The following is a 24,214-nucleotide window of genomic DNA, read 5'->3' as shown; positions in this document are numbered from 1 at the left end:
CTGTAGTTAGGATATAGCGGGTTGGATAATGGATAGATGGATATGTGACTATTTAAATCAGCAACATAAAAAAAAATCTGTGTAAATACAGTTCTCTTATGTATTAAAAGCTAGAATTCTCCCACCTTTATCATTGCATCAGACATCTAAATTTAGAATCACATACACCCAAACAGGTGTAAACGATTGTAAAGAGTACATCTTGGATAGTCTTGCCTCTTAAAAACATTTGAAAGATCAGAAATTGCAGTGTGTGGCTAACATCATGCCAAGATCAAAAAAGCAGCTCTATGATGCTGTCAGAAGAAACACTGTTGTTGCTTACGAGTCTATGAAGGGTCTCAAAGCCAATTCCCAACAAGTTGTAGTCAATTAGTCCACTGTCTCAAAGATCATCTACAAAGAAAAATAGAACATTTCAGACCACTGCCAATCACCTCAAGCCTAGTTGTCTCACAAATTTCAGCCCAAGAGCTGCCCAAAAGATGAAGTCATGAAGACCCCAAGGATAAGGAGATTTATAGGCAAGTCTTGGTGTAGTCATTATGAAAGTTAATGAGTTAATCATCCAAAACAGACTACAAAACCTCACCCTATATGCAAGTTCAAAAAGAAAGAAGACTGTCCTCACGAAAAAAGAATACTGATGCCGTAAAACATACTGGTGAACAACAGGACTATTGCCACAATGTACTCTAGAATGATGAGACAAAAGAAGAGCTCTTTGGCCATGATGTCATGTTTGCCTGTGTCCAAAAAACCCTCATGAGAACGGTTGAAATTGGTGGTGGAAGTCTTATAGTTCTGGAGTCAGGGATTTAGCATGCCATCACACGCTGCAAAATGGCAGAGAGTACTTAAAAAGAAAGCTGAAGCTGAACGGTAAGTGTGTTTTAAAACTAAGCAGTAATCCAACAACATTAAAGAATATCGCCAAAAGAATGGTCGTAAAAGAAGAAACTAGAGTGTTAAGAAATGGCCAAGTGAAAACACTGATCTTAGATCCATGTAAATGTTGTGGGAAGACTTGAATGTAAGAATACCCTCAAACATCACAGAGCAGAAGGAATTCTATAAGAGGCAGTGGGCAAAAATGTTCTCCAAGTCATTCAGAAGACTGATACACAATTACAAGAAATGCCCAAAGTAAGTTTTTTATACCCAAAGTAGAAACACCAGCTATTGTAACTAGGGGTGCATTTATCTTTTAAAGTATTTCTAAACTTTTTGCCAGATAGATATTACAAACAATGACCCTCTTTGCTATTTTTAAATAAGATTATCTTTACTCATCAATTTTATTGAAATACACATGAAATATCAATGCAGATATGTTGAACAACGCACACTTTTTCATTGCGTGTACTTACCCAGAGCACTGATTTATTTTATGGATTAACACTGTGCCAGACCCTAACACAGCAGGGTGGATGTGTTGTCTCAGCAAGTCCCTCCTTCTGAGCAGCAAACATTTAGTTTGTTAAGAGGTCCCCTGACCTAGCTGAAAAGTAAAGTGTAATGTCTCTACTCCCATACTCACTTGGCACAGCACAGCCTAGCAAAACATAACATCTCCTAGAACTGTAAATGTTAATCAAAGGAAGTGAAAGAGAACTGAAATTCATGAGATAATATTTAAAGACAGGACCCCCTATAAATGAATTTCACATTAATGCACAAGGGCTAAATCATCCTTAAAGTTTACAAGCACTTTCTTTTGTCATTTCAATGGGTGGAACAGTTTTGATTCAAATACAACTCTGCTTAATTTTTCTGAACTCCATTTCAGCTATCAGATGATCCCCAATAGCAAGCAGAAAGGAGTGTTTGAAGTCTGTTGAATCCAGTGGTCTCAAGAAACATATTGCCAGTCTTGTTTATTTTAATCTTAACTACATGTGAAACTTATCTTCCTATGTTTCCTGTTAAAAAAAAAAAAAAAAATTGAAAGGACATTTGCCTACTCTTGAAAATTTAATTTCAAGCATAGAATGTGAGTATTTTGAAGAAGCCACATTATTCACTATGTGTACTTATCAAAGTGCATGTGTTGTAAGCACAAAATGTAAATACTAGTGTCTGTAGAAATAAACATACGTAATTTGACATGTTGAGTGTTGATTAGCACATTCAAGTAAGAATGTCTCTGTATTTTCTATATGATAGATAGATAGATAGATAGATAGATAGATAGATAGATAGATAGATAGATAGATAGATAGATAGATAGATAGATAGATAGATAGATGTTTTATTTATCCCAAGGGGAAATTCACATACTCCAGCAGCAGCATACTAATAAAAAACAATATTAAATTGAAGAGTGATAAAAATGCAGGTATAACAGCCAATAACTTTGTATAATGTTAATGTTTACCCCCCCAGGTGGAACTGAAGAGTCGCATAGTGTGAGGGAGGAACGATCTGTCTGTCTGTCTGTCAGTGGAGCAGGACAGTAACAGCAGTCTGTCGCTGAAGCTGCTCCTCTGCCTGGAGATGATACTGTTCAGTGGATGCAGTGGATTCTCCATGATTGACAGGAGCCTGCTCAGCGCCCGTCGCTCCGCCACAGATGTCAAACTGTCCAGCTCCATGCCTACAATAGAGCCTGCCTTCCTCACCAGTTTGGATTGGTAATGACCCTATAAAACTTTAAGAGGCCATTATTATTTGATAAATAAAATAAAAACCACAAGAACACTTAGGCCATACTATAGACATGTGTGGAAACGTATATAAATGCACATCAGTAAAGATTGATTATCTATGAATTTGTGAAAATAGCAAGAAATTAAATAATATTATTTGCTTTATGTATATGTTTTCCTCTCAGCAGCTATTGAAATTCTGTGCATCAGAAACCAAAAATATAGCCATTGTAAAATTTTTCCAATTGTTTTAGCAGATGCTGTTTTTATAGTTTCAATTTTATGTAGGTTCAGGACATTGCCTGGCTAGAAAGGGGTTGGTCAGGACGAGGGTAGCATTAGAATAACATGGGAAAGTGAAAGAGTCCATGATAAGCCAAGCAGTGATGACCAATATTGCAAACAGAGTCTCTTGATATACCATTGCAGACAAATATGCAGTCCTAGGTGGTGGTATACCTTATAAAAGCAGGCTATTGCCAAAAACGGATCCTTCTGGAAAGAACATAAAACTGAAAAAAGACTTGTCTTGGGTCTAGAGAGCAGGTACTCCAGAGCCGATCCCCGAGTGAACTGGCACTTTGGAAGATTGGTAGAGCATTCGCTTAAGTGTTCCTCATAACATTACTGTGTCTAAATGGCAAACAGAAAGCCCAGAAGCTGCTTTGGAGACTTAGCCCTTTGAAGACCGTTGTGGTATAGAGGCTTTGGGATACAAAAACTTTCCAAAGGCTGCCAAGATCTAATGACCACATAGGTGTACAAAATCAGTCTTTGGTGTTAGACATAAATGTTGGATGAATTTCGAAGGCTGCCCTGTTACCATTAGAAGGACAAGCTTACAGTCAGGATTTAAGATAAGTAAACATGTAATAGAAGTGCCTGTAACTGGAGAAAGACAGACATGGATTGAAGGTGAGAAGGAAGTGTGCTCTGAAGTGCTTCAAAGATGGTAAAGTAATGAATCCACCTAACCACACTTTTAAAAACAAGGATGTGTCCAGGAAGCTTCACTCCACAGCAAATCTGTTAGTTAATGTTCACACTTAACTCTATATATCCTTATCTACACTTTTAAGGTTTATTATAACACTGAAAGAGTTCAGTCAAAACTGGAGACTTCACTACATAGAGAAATTGTTTTGGTTTTTTAATTTGCATTCATTACTTTGTGGTCTCCCCATTTTCATCAATCTTGTGTTTATGGGTATTAAAAATTCTAATAATACGCCACTTTTACATTTAGAAATTATTATAACTTATAGGGAACACCAGACAGTACTCTGCAACAAAAAAGATTCCACTAATTGAAACAAATGCTTAAAATATTAGTAATGTTTGAGTTTTTGCTTCTGAAATAATTTACTCGCCAACCCCCAAAGCCTGCGCTATGTGCCAGCCACTTCATGTCTCTCACATTTTGAAGGGAGGAGCTAAACGCACCCCAAGGAGACTCGGCCGCTCCTCTGAAACCCCCTCTTAAATGGTGATACAATGGGAAACAAATACACTTTTTTTTACCTCCTCTTTGCTCAATCAGCTGCTGGATTGCTGCTGCCGTGCTGTGGGATCTGCATCTCACGCTGCACTTTGAACATTTAAAAGCCTGTACAGCAGCGGTCCTACTCTTTGTCTTTTATTTCTGGCCCCGGGCATGGTTAAATCTCTTGGCACAAAGTCTCGTCTCGCAGGACGTGAATTCTTGATATTTTTTAGTTTATAACTTAAAAACAGAATAAGAATCGGAAAATCGAACAACATCACAATAAAGTTCAATAAACTCTGAAAAGAATGATATACAATGCATCCGGAAAGTATTTACAGCACATCACTTTTTCCACATTTTGTTATGTTACACAGCCTTATTTCAAAATGGATTAAATTAATTTTTTTTCCTCGGAATTCTACACACAACACCCCATAACGACAATGGAAAAAAGTTTACTTCAGGTATTTGCAAATTTATTAAAAATTTAAAAAATGAGAAATCGCATGTACATACAGTAAGTATTCACAGCCTTTGCCATAAAGCTCAAAATTGAGCTCAGGTGCATCCTGTTTCCCCTGATCTTTCTTGAGATGTTTCTGCAGCTTAATTGGAGTCCACCTGTGGTAAATTCAGTTGATTGGACATGATTTGGAAAGGTACACACCTGTCTATATAAGGTCCCACAGTTGACAGTTCATGTCAGAGCACAAACCAAGCATGAAGTCAAAGGAATTGCCTGTAGACCTCTGAGACAGGATTCTCTCAAGGCACAAATCTGGGGAAGGTTACAGAAAAATTTCTGCTGCTTTGAAGGTCCCAATGAGCACAGTGGCCTGCATCATCCGTAAGTGGAAGAAGTTCGAAACCACCAGAACTCTTCCTAGAGCTGGCCGGCCATCTAAACTGAGTGATCAGGGGAGAAGAGCCTTAGTCAGGGAGGTGACCAAGAACCCGATGGTCACTCTGTCAGAGCTCTAGAGGTCCTCTGTGGAGAGAGGAGAACCTTCCAGAAGGACAACCATCTCTGCAGCAATCCACCAATCGGGCCTGTATGGAAGAGTGGCCAGACGGAAGCCACTCCTTAGTAAAAGGCACATGGCAGCCCGCCTGGAGTTTGCCAAAAGGCACCTGAAGGACTCTCAGACCATGAGAAACAAAATTCTCTGGTCTGATGAGACAAAGATTGAACTCTTTGGTGTGAATGCCAGGCGTCACGTTTGGAGGAAACCAGGTACCGCTCATCACCAGGCCAATACCATCCCTACAGTGAAGCATGGTGGTGGAAGAATCATGCTGTGGGGATGTTTTTCAGTGGCAGGAACTGGGAGACTAGTCAGGATAAAGGGAAAGATGACTGCAGCAATGTACAGAGACATCCTGGATGAAAACCTGCTCCAGAGCGCTCTTGACCTCAGACTGGGGTGACGGCTCATCTTTCAGCAAGACAATGACCCTAAGCATACAGCCAAGATATCAAAGGAGTGGCTTCAGGACAACTCTGTGAATGTCCTTGAGTGGCCCAGCCAGAGCCCAGACTTGAATCCGATTGAACATCTCTGGAGAGATCTTAAAATGGCTGTGCACCGATGCTTCCCATCCAACCTGATGGAGCTTGAGAGGTGCTGCAAAGAGGAATGGGCGAAACTGGCCAAGGATAGGTGTGCCAAGCTTGTGGCATCATATTCAAAAGACTTGAGGCTGTAATTGCTGGCAAAGGTGCATCAACAAAGTATTGAGCAAAGGCTGTGAATACTTATGTACATGTGATTTCTCAGTTTTTTTATTTTTAATAAATTTGCAAAAACCTCAAGTAAACTTTTTTTCACATTGTCATTATGGGGTGTTGTGTGAAGAATTCTGAGGAAAAAAATTAATTTTATCCATTTTGGAATAAGGCTGTAACATAACAAAATGTGGAAAAAGTGATGTGCTGTGAATACTTTCCGGATGCACTGTATATGTAGGTTTTCAAATAAGCCCAATTTAGAGCATGACAAAGAACATGACATAAAAAGTCACATAAAATTGTTGTACTTTTAGGCTTAGGATTTTATATAGAGAGAGTAGATTAACATGTCAAAAATACCAAGGCATGGCAATATGGCTTACTGGATAAGGGTTGGATTGTAACCTACAAAGATATTGTGCACCACTGAGTCCTATCTATCTATCAGTATAATGACTGTATGGAAAATACATAAACACTGATTTGTAAGTTGCTTTGAATAAAAGTGATAGCTAAATAAATGAAGGAAAGTCTTTGACTATGCAATCAGTACTGATGTTCTTCTGTATGTTCATCTGTAAAGACAAGTATTAATGACTTATTGTTCTTTTTTTTTAATTGAAAACCTCTTCATTTGCTAATTTTTTGGTCTGTGGGATTACAGGATTGAACAGTTTGTTGGATGGAATTACATCTTACTTGGGGAAATTTGAAAAGCTGCAGAATAATAACACATATTTAGTATTAGAGTCCTGTTATTTAGACTTTACCTGTACAATTTAAATAAAAAAACAAAAGTGAAAATGTGCAAATGTTTTTTTTTCTTGGAACTGCTTAATACCGATATGCACAAACCGCAGGTCTATTATTAACCTTGAAAGCAAATCTTATCAACAATGTAGGTAATGCAGTAATGTGAGATATCAAATGATCAATGAGCACAAGTCCAGTGCCAGAGAAAATGACATAAAGTCAACTAGTTGTCATTACTGACTGCTTACATTGATAGGAAGGCTGACACCAGTAACACTTAGGCACTTGTAAAAGATTTCCTTCAGTTTTGCAGAATTCTAATATATTGGTCTGGTCTTTACATTTAAGTCCAATATTGATAGCCTGTGCTAAATACAGAATTCAGAATACAGTGTATGAATGAGCCATGGGTAATATCCAACCTGAGTAACAAGTTGCTTTTCAAAGTAAAGAATAAAACAAAATACATAAAGAGCATAATTTGGTCCACTAACCTCTTTGGTTCATGACCAACTGGCAGCTTCAATTTCGGTCTTCACATGTTCATTACACAAAGGTAGGCATCACTGAATCAAGCAGGAAACTTTGTGCATTTTTTTCTTTCACAGATTAATAGCAGATCCTGCATGGTGCCTTGGTTCTTACGTGATTTGAAACTTTTTTATTCCCTTCTGCCAAATGTAGTTCAGTTCAGTTCAGTTCAACACAACTCATCCATTTAACCAGGAAGCTATCTTTCATTGCTCCATTTCTGTTTCTCATTCTGGGCACAGTCAGAATTTAGAGAGGTCACATCTTTTTGTACACATGGACCCTGGAGTCTCACTGGATTTCTTCATGCAGTTTTTCATAAAATTGTTAAGTTGTAATTTGTAATTACATTATTCTTTGATTAACATTTTTGTTAGAAGTTGGGAATACATTGTGGGTTTTAAGCCTACTTTCTGCATGTACCCATTAAAAATTAGGATAGCTCAAAATGGAAAAATAGTATTCTATTGTTTGAATTTAAACAGTTTTAGTGACAACAGGAGACAAATTAATCTCAGCTACTCCCTGTTATTCACTGTATGCATGTGTGTGTGCTTATTTCCGTCAGTAATTAATGTCTTTGTGAAAAAAAGAAGCAATTAAGACATTTTTCTTTTGCTGTGAAATGACACTATTTTGGCTCATTTATGCATAGTGTGCATACTTAAATTTCAAAACTCAACGAATAGCCAAATGGACAGATGCCTATGGGCAAATACATTTTGATCAGAACAAATGAAGAAATAAAGATTTATATGATCCATTTTTCAGGGACTACCTTATTTGTAGTGATTGCTATTGATTTATTAAATGGTATTCAGTTAATCTGACTTTTCTATCTGTCAATCTGTCAGATAGATAGATAGATAGATAGATAGATAGATAGATAGATAGATAGATAGATAGATAGATAGATAGATAGATAGATAAACAGACTTAAGAGTATTTTGAATGATAGTAAAACTCCTAACCTTATCGATTGTGTAAATCATCAAAGTTAAGTTTGTACTCCTTTGGAGTAAAAAAGTATATATATATATATATATATATATATATATATATATATATATATATATATATATATATATATTGACATATTCTAAAGTGTGTTTTTTAAGTGTTAGGATTCAACTTGGAATATCGGATTTGATGCTGTTATTGTTTAATCTTACCTAACAAATTCATAGCAACTATTGTATCGTGACAATAGAGCTGTGAGTTCTTTTTAATCAAACGTTCCATTCATTATTAAGGAAAATACATTATTACTGGGCCTTTTTACGAAGGCGTATATTTAATCATAGATGTGCATCAATTGGTCAAAGGTCGTTTTTGCCTTTACGGTACTCGTATCGCTTGCTTAAAGATGAGACGAACACTCTGGAAGTCTGTACAGGAATTTACATTTTTGCAAACAGTCGGCTTGCATACTTTACTTCCACAAGGTGGCGCACTAAGATCGGATATTATTTTCATGTTTGCAAAGCTAGAGTTCAGACTTGAGTATAACACGATTCAACCACGTCTTATTGATAACACATTTAATATCGATATTGAAGATGATGATGGCAGTAACCATCTCCGTTTTACGTCCTCATACTGTCGACGTCGCTCCCTCCTCTGCAGGCACTTGCTGAAATGAAACTTTGGGCGAGAGTAAATCAGGACTAATAAACAATGTTAGTCCTCTCGCAATGTAAACAAAACGATATGCGTCCGCGTGCACGAACACGCATGTCTTAAAAAATGGGTTTAAATAAATGCATTATGAGGTTAGCACGGCCCCTGAAAATACCACAAGTACAAAGAAAAGGCTATTGCGGTTTTGTGGAAGAAGACAAACGGGTTAAATAAAATCGTTTTAATGGCACATCCTTTGGATTAATATGTCTAACAAAAACAGCACTGAGAGTCAGAAGCGGGGGACCCGCTCCTTGTTTCATGTGGCAGTTGCGATGATTCACTGGTCTATTGCACATCACGTCCACAAAGACAGCTGTTTTTGTTTTGTTTTTTTTTTTCACATTGCAGCCAACATATGACAAACACGCGCGCGCACGTTCAAAGCAATTTTTCCACTATTAAAGACAATGGCATGGTAACAAGAATCTAACACTTAATTCCTCATAAACAATGATGTGTTTAGCTCCTTTGGAGCGATCGCCACGGAACACTATGCGTGACACAGCTGGAGAAATCACAACGGAGCCATCGTGCCCCCTATACCCTCCCCGCCTACCACGTTGTGAAGAGGTGACCTTGCTTTGACTAAAATGAATTGCGCAGCTTTGATGCACTTGTAAGCGTGCCGAGGTGAAGGGTAAATCGAGGGCTGACAAAGAGTCCTATCTACAGGCTCCACCTGTACTGTTCCAGCAGTACAAAACCCTTACTTTTTGGTCCCTTTTAAGCCTCCCACTTAAGTTCTTCTTGAGCCTCTCGGATGTCGCTTTTGCATCATTCAATGAAACAAGTTCTTAACAGTCGCGCGTGAACGCCTAGACATACCTGGACATGGGCACGGGCAAGTGAAGACAAATGATTTTAATTAACTTTCTTTCTTTCGAAATGTGTGTAATGGAAGCCTATCTTTGGATATAACGTTGGAAACAAAAAATCACTATGTTAAAAAAATAGTGTATATGTAAGAATATACGTAGCGTTTGTGCATTCTCGGTGCTCTGAAATGAGGCTGCGCAGAATTTAGAGTACACGGGAGACTTCATTGCCAGCGGCGCTTGACTAAGATCATGTGTCTATCATACGTCCGTGAGCTTGCCAGTGTAAGCTTTTCTAGGGGTGCAGTTGGTGTATTTGATTGTCTCCATGTCCTCTTCTTCCAAGCAGTCTACTTTGTGCAGGGATGGCTGGCTGTCGCTCTTTCTCATCTCTCCCACAGACGGATGTTGCCCGCAGGTAACGTGTTTGTACTGTAACTGCTCCTCATGTTCTGTTTCCCGGTGGTAAAAGTAATTAAAATTGGAGACGATCACAGGGACTGGCAGTGCAATGGTTAAGACACCGGCGATGGCACACAGTGAGCCAACTATTTTACCACCGATTGTTACAGGATACATATCCCCGTAACCAACTGTAGTCATGGACACCACTGCCCACCAGAACGCGTCGGGGATGCTGGTAAACAGGGAATCCCGATCGTCAGTCTCCGCAAAATACACCGCGCTTGAAAACAAGATAACCCCGATAAAAAGGAAAAAAATCAACAGTCCCAACTCGCGCATGCTGGCTTGAAGAGTTTTCCCCAGAATCTGCAAGCCCTTCGAATGTCTGGAGAGCTTGAATATACGAAAGACGCGCACCAGGCGGATAACTCTCAAGATCGCCAAGGACATCGCCTGTTGGCCGTTCCCCTGATGCTCTGCCAGTTCCGTGCCCAGGGTGATAAAATAGGGGATGATAGCCACAATATCGATGATGTTCATAACATTTTTGAAGAAGGCAGGTTTACTGGGACAGGCAAAAAACCTTACCAGTAGCTCAAACGAAAACCATATAATGCAAAGGGTCTCAACAAAAAAGAATGGGTCAGTAAAAGGGTTTGAACTGGCACGGACAGTGCTGTTGTTGGCATGATGCTCATTTGAGAATCTGGTTTCTTCTCGAAATTCTGGGAGCGTCTCCATACAGAAGATGACAATCGATATCAAAATAACGAGCACAGAAACTATTGCAATGCCCCTCGCTGGTCCAGAGCTCTCCGGGTACTCGAACAGCAACCAAACCTGACGCTGAAATACATTTTCTGGCAGTGGGCGCTCTTCCTCTTTAATGAATCCTTCGTCGTCCTTAAAATTTTCAATTACCTCGTTCCCTAGCTGGTAGAATTTTATCTCTTCCATGAAAATGTCGACAGGTACATTGACCGGTCTTCTGAGCCGCCCTCCTGACTGATAATAATAGAGAATGGCATCGAAGCTGGGGCGATTTCTGTCAAAGAAATATTCGTTGCGCAAGGGATCAAAGAAACGTATTCTCTTGCGGGGATCTCCTAGTAAAGTGTTAGGAAACTGGGCGAGCGTCTTGAGCTGGGTTTCAAAGCGCAGCCCCGAAATGTTGATAATGACACGTTCGCAGCAATCCTGGTCCACCGCCTCCGGATCATAGACGTCTTGGGGCAGGGCGGTCAGTGCCACCGCTTCATCTACATTTTCATCGGGCACAACTGTCATCTTTTCCCACGGGGAAACGTTGCTTTTTAGCACTAGCCCACGCCTCGCTCTCCAGCCACGCTTCTTCTTTGCCCTTCTCTCTCTCTCTTTCTCGCTCTCCTTAACTGCGATGCACGAGATTTTACTGTGTCACTTGTAGAATATAACGATCTTTGCCTTTGTTTGTCTCTTCGTTGTTGACAGATGGGGTTGGCAGCTTCTTTATTAAACAGTCGAACTGAGTGCTGTGTTCATTTCATTTGCCGTGTTACATTTTCTCGCTTGAATCAAATCGCTTATCCCATCACCTTGCTTATAGTGGTAGACTGGACTCCTGGTAGTCACATTCACAGCATTTTAAGCAGCTCTGCCCTCCCCGAGTGCTCTGACGTGACGAGACGCGCTTTCCCCCTCCCTGCTCTATGAATAAAAATATATGCACGCCTTGTCTCTTAATATGATACGGCTAATAATGCCATCGTAACAATTGTCTTGAAAACGCACTTTCCCTCTCTTTCTATTAAGGGAAGAAACGATTAGGTTAAATGTCAAGGGAAACTGCCTGATGAAGGCTGGGGTCCACAGGTCTCCTCTGTTACATTTAGCATTTGGTTGAAGGTTAGTGTGCTCTATATTCAAGAAATCTGTCCGACATAACTGACAATACGATGGTTTTATTCTATTAGACAAGGAATACGCCTGTTACCGTTTTTAAATTAAATTGCTTCAGCTGAAGCCGCGGCTCAGTCTCTCCTTATAGATGTAATCGCGCGCACACGCTTCTATATAAGCGTACGCACAATCTGTCAACGATAGATAGATAGATAGATAGATAGATAGATAGATAGATAGATAGATAGATAGATAGATAGATAGATAGATAGATACATAGATATTTAAAAACCTATGGGTGAAACTCATAAGAAGATGCAAACTCAACATTGTGAGATTTACTAGTCTAAAAAAAGCACATCAAACCTTACCCCTCTGCAATGATTGTAAGTGGCATTGTAATCAATCAAAACAAATCAGTTCTGTTATCTTGAACGCTGTATTATTATTATTATTATTATTATTATTATTATTATTATTGCTGTTGTTATTGTGCAGTTGAACAGAACAGCTGCCTCGCGGATCCAAAGTCCCAAGTTCAAAAATCGTGTCGAACTGCGTGGCTTTTTTTCCGGGTACATGGGGTTTTCTTCCAAAGTACCGAAAGACTCGCTAGCTGATGACTCCAGATCGCACCCTTTAATAGTAACGCGAGTGTGGATGTGCGCGTTTTGTATACCCATGATAAGTCGACGGTCCGTCCAGAGCGATTTCTTGCCTTGATCTCACTGCTGCCGGAATAGACTCCCACTTTCCGCGACCCAGAATTTAATTAATTGGGTTTAACAATGTTATATTCATTCTTAAAAACAACGGTTCTAAAAAGGTACTTTACAAGGTTGTGCGGTCCCACGTCGAACGATTTGAGCTTTGAAAAGGTTTTTGGTATGTAGACAACACAGGAATCTTTAAAGTATAGGCTACGGCAGGATACGAGAGGATCAAGAAAATCTAAGCTTAGTATGAAGCAAGAGTCCTTATTAAGTCAGGAACCCATTGGGATAGAAATAAATAAAGGTTCCTTCTGAATCCGTCATGTGGATGGTTCTTTCCAGAACCACACAAGGCTATTCTAAGCATTAATCCCAAGAAACACAATGACATCTTTATTTTTATGAGTGTTATTTTTATTTTGATGGTAATTTGCTGTAACAAACATCATCAGCCTGTCGGGGCTGCTCCATACAATACCATTCAAGGCGCTCGTGGAGTTTATTTTTATTATTATAGGTGGAGGTGATTTTAAAGTGGCATAGCAAGTAGCGGGCCTGTCGCACAGTGACGTTTACATATAAAACGATAAATATATGATTTATGGCCGGTTGCCCCCTCCTATATATGAAAGGAGTGCTCACCTTCTCTCCATGTTTGAGTGAGGTTTCTTTGCGTTTCGCTCTGTGTTCAATAAGGGCGAACCGGTCTGGTAAGTTAGTAAATCTGAATTCAACCGGTTTGAACAACAGAGGCTGTGAGCGTCAGTATGGTCCACGATGCACAAGACAGGTTCCTGCTTTACAAACAGTGCTGCGGCACCTCTAACCTGGAATATGGATACATTAATTATTGTTAGCAGTGGGAGTCGACAGAAGTAAAATCCGGCGTAAAACATTTTACAGAATACTGTTTAACAAGTGAAGATTCATATTATGCAAATGCTATATTGGTTTTGTATACAGTGGCGAAAAGGGACAGATTTGTATAATTCAAATTTGAAAATGTATGCTGTTATTGCGTGTCTGCAATTGTTTAACAGCGGATGTGTACGTGTTGTTGCTGTTAAATGCGCAAATTCTCCATTCTGCTATGGTTTGTCAATAAGAAATCAAACAGATGGGAGGCGTAGTTAAACTATTAAATTAATTACACAAAACTGCGGTTTAAGGAACATTATTAAGTATTTATTTCTGTAGCTAATGATAAATGGCTGACAGTGTCTATTCCGGTCTTCCTCTGCATCCCAAAGACATTGTTATAGGCTAAACAGGTCCAGTCTGCGTGTGACAGCAAATGTCACTGAGGGCAACGAGTTTTCACAGAAAATAGCAACATCTTGATGTCTGCCAATGAAGACGGCTGCTACAGTTATTAAAACCTCAATATTAACCCATTCATTATCAGACCTGTTTATTCATTTTCCAAGGCCACAGGGGGCAGGGACACAAAATAACACACAAACGGAACTAACTGAAGGTGGGGTGCTATTAAACCAGGGCCCAGTCAGACGTATCCCCACAAGGCCACGGACACCCTCAGCAGCAGACCAAATAAAGCGCACACCAAGCTCAAAGTACTGGTCATCTGGCTCGACTTAAATGCTATATTCAGCGTGATCTGTTTGATATTGATATGTTCCTTAGTCCACAGATTTACTTTGGAATACACTTTGTGATTTTGGAATGGTTTCTTTTAATTCAGTTTATTTTTCATACATCACCTTCCCACAATATATTTATGCACTAAAAAGGCTTACCACCTCTAGATAGATAGATAGATAGATAGATAGATAGATAGATAGATAGATAGATAGATAGATAGATAGATAGATGCCAGTGTGGTTCTTTAGAGTGATGCCACTAGGGTACCCATTTTTGGTTCCAAAAAGATCCCTCCACAGGAAGGTTCCAGAAATAATTTTTATTTATCTAAATCCATAACATGATGCCATACCACGAGTAGATGGCATGATATGCCAATCAGTCATGATTTTAAAAGGGTACGGTAAAACAGACTTAGTCCAGGTTTTCTTAATATCCTGTCAGGAAGCCCACAATACATTAAAGATTTCATTTTTTTATACATATTAGAAAGTTTTTCAAAGCAGGAAGAACCAACTTCATATGCAAAGAACCCTTCCCAGAATGAAATGGTACTTTGTCAATCAATGATTCAGCAAGGAACCACACAAACCAGTGAAGAGCCATAAAATGCAATTACGAAGCAGTTTTTTTAAGAGTAGATAGATAGATGAAGAAATAAAGATATATATGATGCATTTTTCAGTGACTACAGTACTTTACTGTTACTAATTGCTATTGATTTATTAAATGGTATTAAATTAATCTGATTTTTCTATCTCTCAATCTATCTGGTTACCTAGATTTGACAGATAAACGGTAGTGGATTAATTTGATTTGTTTTTCTATGCATTTATGTACCTAGCTAGCTAGCTAGCTAGATAGATAGATAGATAGATAGATAGATAGATAGATAGATAGATAGATAGATAGATAGATAGATATGACTGGAAATATATGATAGATAAAGAGATAGATAGGACTAGCACTATATGATAGATAGCATCTGTTTAAAGAAGATCTAAAGTTTGTTACATTAATACTTAAAAAGCAGACAAGAGTATAAATCTGAATTTCTGTATTTCCTAATAGAACTGAAACAAACTTACATTAAAAGTCATCTCAGTGTATATCACATAAAAACAAATACCCAGATAATTACTTCAGTTATTTTAATTATATGAAAATTTCTGTGCACTTATACTGTACATTTCACATTATATTATGTATGATTTAAGTCTGAAGAATCATAGTGGTGCAGTGGTCCAGAATAATTATATTAAAAACTATACATATTAAGTAAACCCTTGTTCTTACATTTTTGCATTTTCTGTATTTGTAAAAAGATAATAATGCTTTTTGCCTTCTGAATGTCTAACCATGTGTTTGTAACTATCAACAAGCTCATATTACAGTGATTGTATTCTACTGAAATAAAATGACTGCAATCGTAAAATGTAAGAAGAGAAAAGTTTCAAAGACTTCAAAACCCCTTTATAGGCCACAGTCCTACAAAGTTATTGCCTGGGACAGTTACTGTATACTCTCATTATGCTCAGATCCGTTAGCAGACTTTAAAGTTCAAGACACGACCAATGACGCAAACACTTAAAATAGGCCGATTCTCACAGGGCTAAAAAGGAGCTTTGCTTTCCCATGGAAAGACTTTGCCGAGAGTGAACTAGAAAAAGTGAGAGAGAGAGACCTCACTTTACTACCATGTCGAGGACGTGGTATTCATTCAAAGAAAGCATCTGGAAAATGTGTGTGTGTGTGTGTGTGTGTGCGTATGTATGTTTGTGCTTTCATGAATGTAAGGTATCTGGAGTTTCTGTAGTAACTTTGGCTCAAACCGACAGCTGAGTTTACCAGTCTACTTAGATTTTCCATTTTTGTTCATAAACAGTTCCTTAAAAAGGTATTTTTATAAATGAGGTCAAAGTGTAGTATGTTGTACAGAAAGTAAGAAATTAAGATATTTGTTCATAATTGTGAACAATCATGCAGGTATAAGTTTTATAATGGCCAGTTATTTTAAAAAATGCCCACAAAATGTGTACTTTTTAAAAAATTTTCATGTTTTATTTGAAAAAGCATAATAATAATAAAGGCATTTCATGAACACTACAGAGTAATGTTGAAGTAAGGAATGAGAGCTGTTTTTTTTACTAACTTTATGATATTTGCACCAATTTATTTTAACTTAGCTTAGTTGTTTTTGTTGGCTGTGTTAGTAATACCATACCATATACCCACCGAGTAATCAATATGACAGAGTACTTTGACTAGGTACTCTGAAAGGTCTTTAAATGAAGGTCCAAGGTAATGCAAACTGCACCCTGAGAAGTATAATTACCAGACTTTTAACAGCAAAAAAGGGTCAACTGGCAAAGTGAAGAAACATGTACATTTGAAGTTCAGATTATAAGATGTTAGTCTTTGTTTCTGCAGCCTTTGCACAGATACATACTACTGTACATTACTAACCTGCTTTTCCCATAGTAATGCAAACACACACATAGCTTTAGTCTATGCTTTATCTATCTTCAGGAATGTTTCCTGATGACTTGTTTTGAGACTTGAAGCATTGTGAAAGTTGTCTGATTTTTTTTTCTCTAAACACATTTTATTATTTTTCTGACACACCCTGGAGAATGAATAAATGCCAGCACTGCAAAAATAAATGTAGTAAGAATGGCACTGAGTATTTCTGAGCTGCAATAATACATCTATCCATTTGCTGAACATATACTTTTATATTGTTGGAACACAAAGACTGAAGACTGAAGATTATCCGAGCAGTACAGAGTGCAAGAAAGCACTGAACCTCGGCCAACCTATCTCAGACTTTTGCTTAGGCTTTTAAAAAACTTTTGATATAGTCCATCACCAAAGGTTAATTTTGAAACTAGAAGCTGTTCACATCAGAGGTAACTTACAAAACTGGATCTCCAGTTGGTTAACCAGTAAGAGACAAACAGTACCAATAAGAGTAGAAATATTCCACGTAGGGTGTGGTCATCAGTCAACTACCTTAGGGATATGTCCTTAGACTGCTTCTTTTTATGCTTTACATTAATGACATATTGTATGTAGTAAATCTGGTAAATGCGCAGAAGATATGAAAATTGGAAGGATAGAGGATTCCAAGGAGGCAGCAATCTTCAAAAACCGGGCAAACACAGTTTAACGCATAGCTGTGCAAAGTGCTACATTTGGGCAAAAGGACCGTCAATTGTAAACATGACAGGACATACTGCCCTACAGGAAGCAAGCTCTGACAAAGGTTTAGCGGTTTATGTTGACACAACATGCTCATTGTCTAAGGAATGTGCAGAAGGAATTAAAAAGGCAAATAAAATATGAAGTTGTATTGTAAAAAACTGTCTCTCTATTATAAAAAAAAATCCTGGGAGGGAAAGACAAGGGAGATGAGATATGATCTTCACGTGAAGATCACGGAAGACACTTAAAAGACCCGCGAGATGAAAGAGATTGACCCAGGACCGTCTCGTGGGGACGTAGAACATGAGATTCTTGCAAGACAAACCCTACTTACAACCAATATCAAATAAGACCATGGGCAGCAAAACACGCAGTCGTGTAAAGACTTTCAGCACACACAGATCCAGGGCTCTCAGCGCATATAAAGCGTATAAGAACAATATGTTATAGATGAAACGTCGGTGACTAAGCGAAGAAGAAAGAGCAGCCCGAAGAAAAGAGACTCAAAAGCGTTGGAGAGAAAAAAAATGCAAAAAAGAAAAAGAATAATCTAGGTGCAAATTTAGAAAATAAGGAAAGTAATAATCAGCCCGGAACAAGTGGAACTGAAAAAAAAGCATGTCCAATCAGGCTCAGAATTAAAAGACAAAGAGTAAAAGACAAAGTAGAACTTCACAAAGACGTTCACAAAATGCTGGCGCTATACACATGCAGAGCAGGTTAGAGATTATGAAAGCAGTGGAATTTGAAAGGCTCAAAAAAAGTTGGTGCGATACACATGTGGAGAAAGTTAAAGAATATAAACGCAGGAAAATTAGAAAGTATCCAAAAAAGAAAGTAAAGATCTCAGTAGCGCAAACAAACGGAAATTATTACTCGAAAAAGGGAAAGTAATCACCACGGACCAGGTGTCATTGAGAAAAAAGTAGGACAAAGCGAGGCCAGAAATAAAAGACAAAGAGTACAAAAAAAAGTAAAATGTCATAAAGAGGTTAAAAAACAAGGGGGCCAAACACATGCAGAGCAGATTGGAGATAATGAAAACAGTGGAATTAAAAAGACTCAAAAAAAGTGTAGACGCAATACACATGCAAAGCAAGATACAGAATATGAAAAGAGAAAAAAACGAAAGTGTCAAAAAAAAAGAAAGTAAAGATCGCATTAGCGCAAACAAAGAAATTATTACTCAGAGAAATAACAAAAAGACGAATAGAGATCGAATACAGTATATGGACATAGGTGATATGTCACAAGTATAGAAATATTGTAAGTCAGAGAATTTCAAAAACAGAGTTTACCTCACATGCATTAATTGGTTACTTTGCAAAAAAAAATGATTAACTGCTGATGATGAAGATCATTTTGTCTGTTTTGAAATTCCAAACAGAGAAACCTATCCTGAATTATGGTACAAAGTCATTAAACACAAGTCTCACTGACCTCATTAAAAAGATTAAGCACGTTGGGACTCGAAAAAACCAAATATTGTTTTTACAGAAGTTCTGAAATAAAAGTGAAACTAATGAAATAGCAACAATTCAAAGAAAAAAAATCTTAAAAGTGTGCATTTGGAAAAACAAAAATGGGGGTTTGGCGAGCAAAGTGAGCAGGGGCAAAGCCCCTTAGCTAACTATAAATCAAATGACATAATACTTAGACTATACTGTCCACTAGTGAGACTGCATCTGGAGTATTTTGTGCAGTTCTAGTCACCAATTTGCAATATAGACATAGCAGCACGTGAGGTTGTTTAGAGGAAAGCAATCAGACGCATTCCAAGATATAAGGACATGTCATCCTCTGACAGACCTAATAGGCTAAATGATTTAGTCTTGAGGAAAGAAGACTGCAAGGGTAGCAAATCCAGGTCTTGAAGATCTAGCCAATTTGTTTTTGATTAAATGGCAAACCTTGTACATCAGTGGATATTAAGATGGAATGTATTTAAGAATAAAACCAGGAAGAACTTCTTTAATTAAAAAGTTGTGGCAATTTTAGAATAAACTACCAAAACAAACAGTTGAAGCAGATGCCTTGATGAGATATTTGGACAGTTTATCTATTAATTAAATAAGCAAGCTTGATGGACTGAATGCTTTACTCAGTTTGTAAATTTCATATTTTCCACTTTTCAATGTAAACACCACAACAGAACACAAAATAACTCAAGACAACCAGGTACAGTAAAATGAAAGCTGCAGAATTATTGTGACAGTGACAACTTAGGGTATCTAAATTACTTCTTATATCAGTTTATAAAACAATTAATTAAATGGACATAAGAGTTATTTTGCAGCAAGGACTGACAGAAATTACTTGAAGAGTAAAATTATATCTGGGCATATTGTGCATTTTGATCCTTCAAAATCACCATTAAAGAAGAAGGACAATCTGGAAATGATAATTCATCAGCTATTTATATTAAGGAAAACCCTGACTCTATCTTTCTGCATTTCCTGCATTCTAGTCTCTTTCCTAACTCAACCACTAACTCAATGGACTCACAAGTGTGAGCCTTTAAATAGTTTCAGCTATTGGCTAAGCTTTGTCGGTGACTTAAGAACCAAATTAAATTTCAAATGTTTTACTATTCATGTTTGGTTTCATTTGTAGTGGTAAACTGAATAGAACAGTGGTTAATGCTGCTGTTTTACAGCTCCAGAACCTGAGATCAATTGTCAGACCTGTTCTTGTTTTACTGGAATTAGCCCTTTCTCCTTCTGTCTATATAGTCATTCTCTGGTTTTCTAATTTACTAGCGAGGGTCCAGCAGAACCCCGTGACCCTGTAGTTAGGATATAGCAGGTTGTATAATGGATGGATGGATGGGTCACAGTGATAATACACCAAGCTGGACAAACCATACTATGCCCATTCAAAGCAATCCAGGTCCTTCTGGGCAATTCCCAGGAACTTCTAAGCCACCTGAGAGATGTAATCCCTACTATAGGTCCTGGGTCTGCCTCTGATTCTTCTCACAGATTACAAGGCACACCACCTTTGGGAGGCACTTCGAGATATCCTAACAAAATGCCTAAGCAACCTTAAATAGTTGCTCTCGATCAAGACTAGTAACTAACCCAGCCACAGAGGATGCACAAACCAGTGTGTTTCTTTGTGCCAGTCCCAAGCCCGGATAAATGGGGAGGGTTACGTCAGGAAGGGCATCTGGTATAAAATTTTGCCAAATCCATATGCGAACAGATGATCCACAGTGGCAACCCTTAATGGGAGCAGCAAAAAGAAGAAGAAGAAGAAGATCAAGACTAGTAACTGTTCTTTTCCAAGGTCTTCCAGCATTGCTGAACTCCTAACCTCCCTCATAGCAACGGAGCAGAGCAACACTTCCCAGAAGCCTTATATTAACACTTGTGAGTTTTTTTATTTTGTTCACTAAAAGGAATTCATTATCATAGGTGCGAACAGGGATATAAACTATTTTGCTTAAGGACTTAATGCCCACTTCATTACCATGATTTCATATAGAATCCATTGAAATGCTGTCAATCACTGATTCATTGGGTAATCTTATAATGAACTTTTCCCTCATTTGTGAACAAGATCCCAAGATACTTATTCTCCTCTATTGTTGCAGTTGCTCACCCCTTAACAACTGAAGGAGAAGACTAAATCCTTGAATTTGCACGTTCCATTGTGAACCATTCATGTTTTAAAATCCCATACTCTTGTAGGTAAACAATTCTAAGTTTTTCTATGTCCACACAACATATGTAGACATGACATCTCAAGTATCTGTTAGACTACAACAACAACAACATTTATTTATGTAGCATATTTTCATACAAACAATGTAGCTCAAAGTGCTTTACATGATGAAGAAAGAGAAAAAAGGCAGAATAAATAATTAAAATTAGGAAACACTAATTAACATAGAATAAAATTAAGGTCCGATGGCCAGGAAGGACAGAAAAAACAAAAAAAAAACTCCAGACGGCTAGAGAAAAAAATAAAATCTGCAGGGGTTCCAGGCCACGAGACCTCCCAGCCCCCTCTAGGCATTCTACTTAACATAAATGACCTCAATCAGTCCTGATTGTATTCAGGGTTCTCATGGAAGAATTTGATGATGACAGTCATGTGGACTTCTGGCCTTTAATCCATCAATGTAAGGACATCACAGTGCTTTGATTAGGTGGTGGTGGCACAGATTGCCACCACAGAAAATCGGAAAAAGAACAGAAGAGAAAGTAGTATATCTCAAGTATCTGTTAGAATACAAAGAGTTGGACCTCTGTTTCACATTTGGGAGGAAATCCACATTGGCCCTCTGAGAATCGGAGGTTTAAATTATAGACGGAGCCACTGTTCCTGTATACCAACACAAGATTTTCAAGGGCAGTTGTCCTTCTTTTAAAAAACAGCAATATATACTGTATACAGTGTGTATATACTTATCATCCCAACATTAAAACCACTGACAGGTGAAGTAAATAACTTTGATTATCTCATTACAATGGAATCTGATAAAGGGTAAGATATATTAGACAGCAAATGAACAGTCAGTTCTTAACGGTGATGTGTTGGAAGCCAGAAAAATAGGCAAACGTAAGGATCTGAGTGACTTTGACAAGGCCCAAATTGTGTTGGCTAGATAACTAGTCAGAACCTCTCTAAGACAGGAGGTCTTATGGGGTGTTCCCAGTATGCAGTGCTTGGTACCTACCAAAAGTTGGCCAAGAAAGGGCAACTGCTGAACTGGTGAAAGGTTCAAGGACACTCAAAGCTCATTGATGCATGTTGAGGGCAAAGGCTAGCCCTTCTGTTCTGATCCTACAGACGAGTTACTGTAGCAGAAATTGTTGAAAAACATAATGCTGCTCATGAGAGAAAGGTGTCTACCATCAAAAGTGTCTAGAATGGGCATGTGAGAACTGGACCATGGAGCAATGGAATAATGTGGCCTTGAATGATACATCTAATTTAATTTTAAATCACGTTCACAGCCAGGAGTGTGTGCATTGTTTACTTGGGAAAGAAATGGCAGCAGTATGCACTATGGGAAGAAGGTAAGCTGGAACAGGCAGGGTGATGGTGTGGGCAATGTTCTGCTGGGAAACCTTGGGTCCTCACATTCATGTAGATGTTACTTTGATATGTACCATCTACCTAAAGATTATTGCAAACCACATACACCCTTTCATGACAACAGTATTCCCTGATAGTAGTGGCCTCTTCCAGCAGGATAATGTACTCTGACACACTACAAATATTATTCAGGAATGGTTTGAGAAACTAGACAAACAGTTTAAGATGTTGACTTGGTCTGCAATTTCCCCAGATTTCACTCTGTAGGTTGTCCTGGCAAAACAAGTTAGATCCATGGAGTCCTCACCTCTCAACTTACATGACTTAAAGGATCTGCTGCTAATGACTTGGAGCCAGATATCACAAGACACCTTCAGAGGTCTGCTGAGGTCTATGCTTCAATGTGTTAGTACTGTTTTAGTTTCACAAAGGGGACCTATACAGTATTAGGTGGGCAGTTTTAATGTTGTGGCTGTATCTTCTTCTTTCAGCTGCTCCCGTTAGGGGTTGCCACAGCGGATCATCTTCTTCCATATCTTTCTGTCGTCTGCATCTTCTTCTGTCACACCCATCACCTGCATGTCCTTTCTCAACACATCCATAAACCTTCGTTTAGGCCTTCCTCTTTTCCTCTTCCCTGGCAGCTCTATCCTTAGCAACCTTCTACCAATATACCCAGCATCTCTCCTCTGTACATGTCCAAACCAATGTAATCTCACCTCTCTGACTTTGTCTCCTAACCGTCCAACTTGAGCTGACCCTTTAATGTACTCATTTCTAATCCTATCCATCCTCGTCATACCCAGTGCAAATCTTAGCATCTTTAACTTTGCTACCTCCAGCTCTAACTCCTGATATCTGGTCAGTGCCACCGTCTCCAACCCGTATAACATAGCTGGTCTCATGACCATCCTGTAGACCTTCGCTTTCACTCTTGTTGATACCCGTCTGTCACAAATTACTCCTGACACTCTTCTCCACCCATTCCACCCTGCCTGCACTCTCTTTTTCACTTCTCTTCCACAATCCCCATTACTCTGTACTGTTGATCCCAAGTATTTAAACTCATTTACCTTCGCCAACTCTACTCCCTGCATCCTCACCATTCCACTGACCTCCCTCTCATTTACACACATATATTCTGTCTTGTTCCTACTGACCTTCATTCCTCTCCTATCTCGAGCATATCTCCACCTCTCTAGGGTCTCCTCAAACTGCTCCTTACTATCGCTACAGATCACAATGCCATCAGCAAACATCATAGTCCATGGGGACTCCTGTCTAATCTCATCTGTCAACCTGTCCATCACCATTGCAAATAAGAAAGGGCTCAGAGCTAATCCCTGATGTAAGCCCACCTCCATGTTGAATGCATCTATCGCTCCTACCACAGACCTCACCACTGTCACACTTACCTCATACATATCCTGTACAACTCTTACGTATTTCTCTGCCACTCCCGACTTCTTCATACAATACCACAGCTCCTCTCGAGGCACCCTGTCATATGCTTTCTCCAGGTCCACAAAGACACAATGCAACTCCTTCTGGCCTTCTCTAAACTTCTTCATCAACATCCTCAGAGCAAACATTGCATCTGTGGTGCTCTTTCTTGGCATGAAACCATACTGCTGCTCACTAATCATCACCTCACTTCTTAACCTAGCTTCCATTACTCTTTCCCATAACTTCATGCTGTGGCTCATCAATTTTATTCCCCT

The 24,214-nt window shown here is 38.6% G+C and overlaps 1 protein-coding gene and 1 long non-coding RNA gene across 2 annotated transcripts in view; both read right to left on the bottom strand.

Annotated features, from left to right (window-relative positions):
- The window catches only part of LOC120539422, a 43,632-nt gene extending 35,489 nt beyond the window's left edge, over window positions 1–8,143 (bottom strand). The window contains exons 1-2 of the long non-coding RNA XR_005635614.1: window positions 7,111–8,143; window positions 326–396 (exon numbers count right to left, since the gene is read on the bottom strand). This is a non-coding gene — a long non-coding RNA (uncharacterized LOC120539422). The remainder of the gene's footprint in view (window positions 1–325; window positions 397–7,110) is intronic.
- A 1,634-nt stretch (window positions 8,144–9,777) lies between these two features.
- Window positions 9,778–11,797, bottom strand: LOC120539421 (potassium voltage-gated channel subfamily A member 2). Its single transcript, XM_039769459.1, has one exon. It carries the CDS (start codon window positions 11,335–11,337, stop codon window positions 9,907–9,909), a length of 1,431 nt encoding a protein of 476 aa, XP_039625393.1. The 5' UTR covers window positions 11,338–11,797; the 3' UTR covers window positions 9,778–9,906.
- Window positions 11,798–24,214: the final 12,417 nt, after the last annotated feature.

The sequence above is a fragment of the Polypterus senegalus genome, chromosome 11, assembly GCF_016835505.1.
Source record: "Polypterus senegalus isolate Bchr_013 chromosome 11, ASM1683550v1, whole genome shotgun sequence".
NCBI lineage: Eukaryota > Metazoa > Chordata > Cladistia > Polypteriformes > Polypteridae > Polypterus > Polypterus senegalus.
This window is presented reverse-complemented; position numbering and strand designations above follow the sequence as displayed.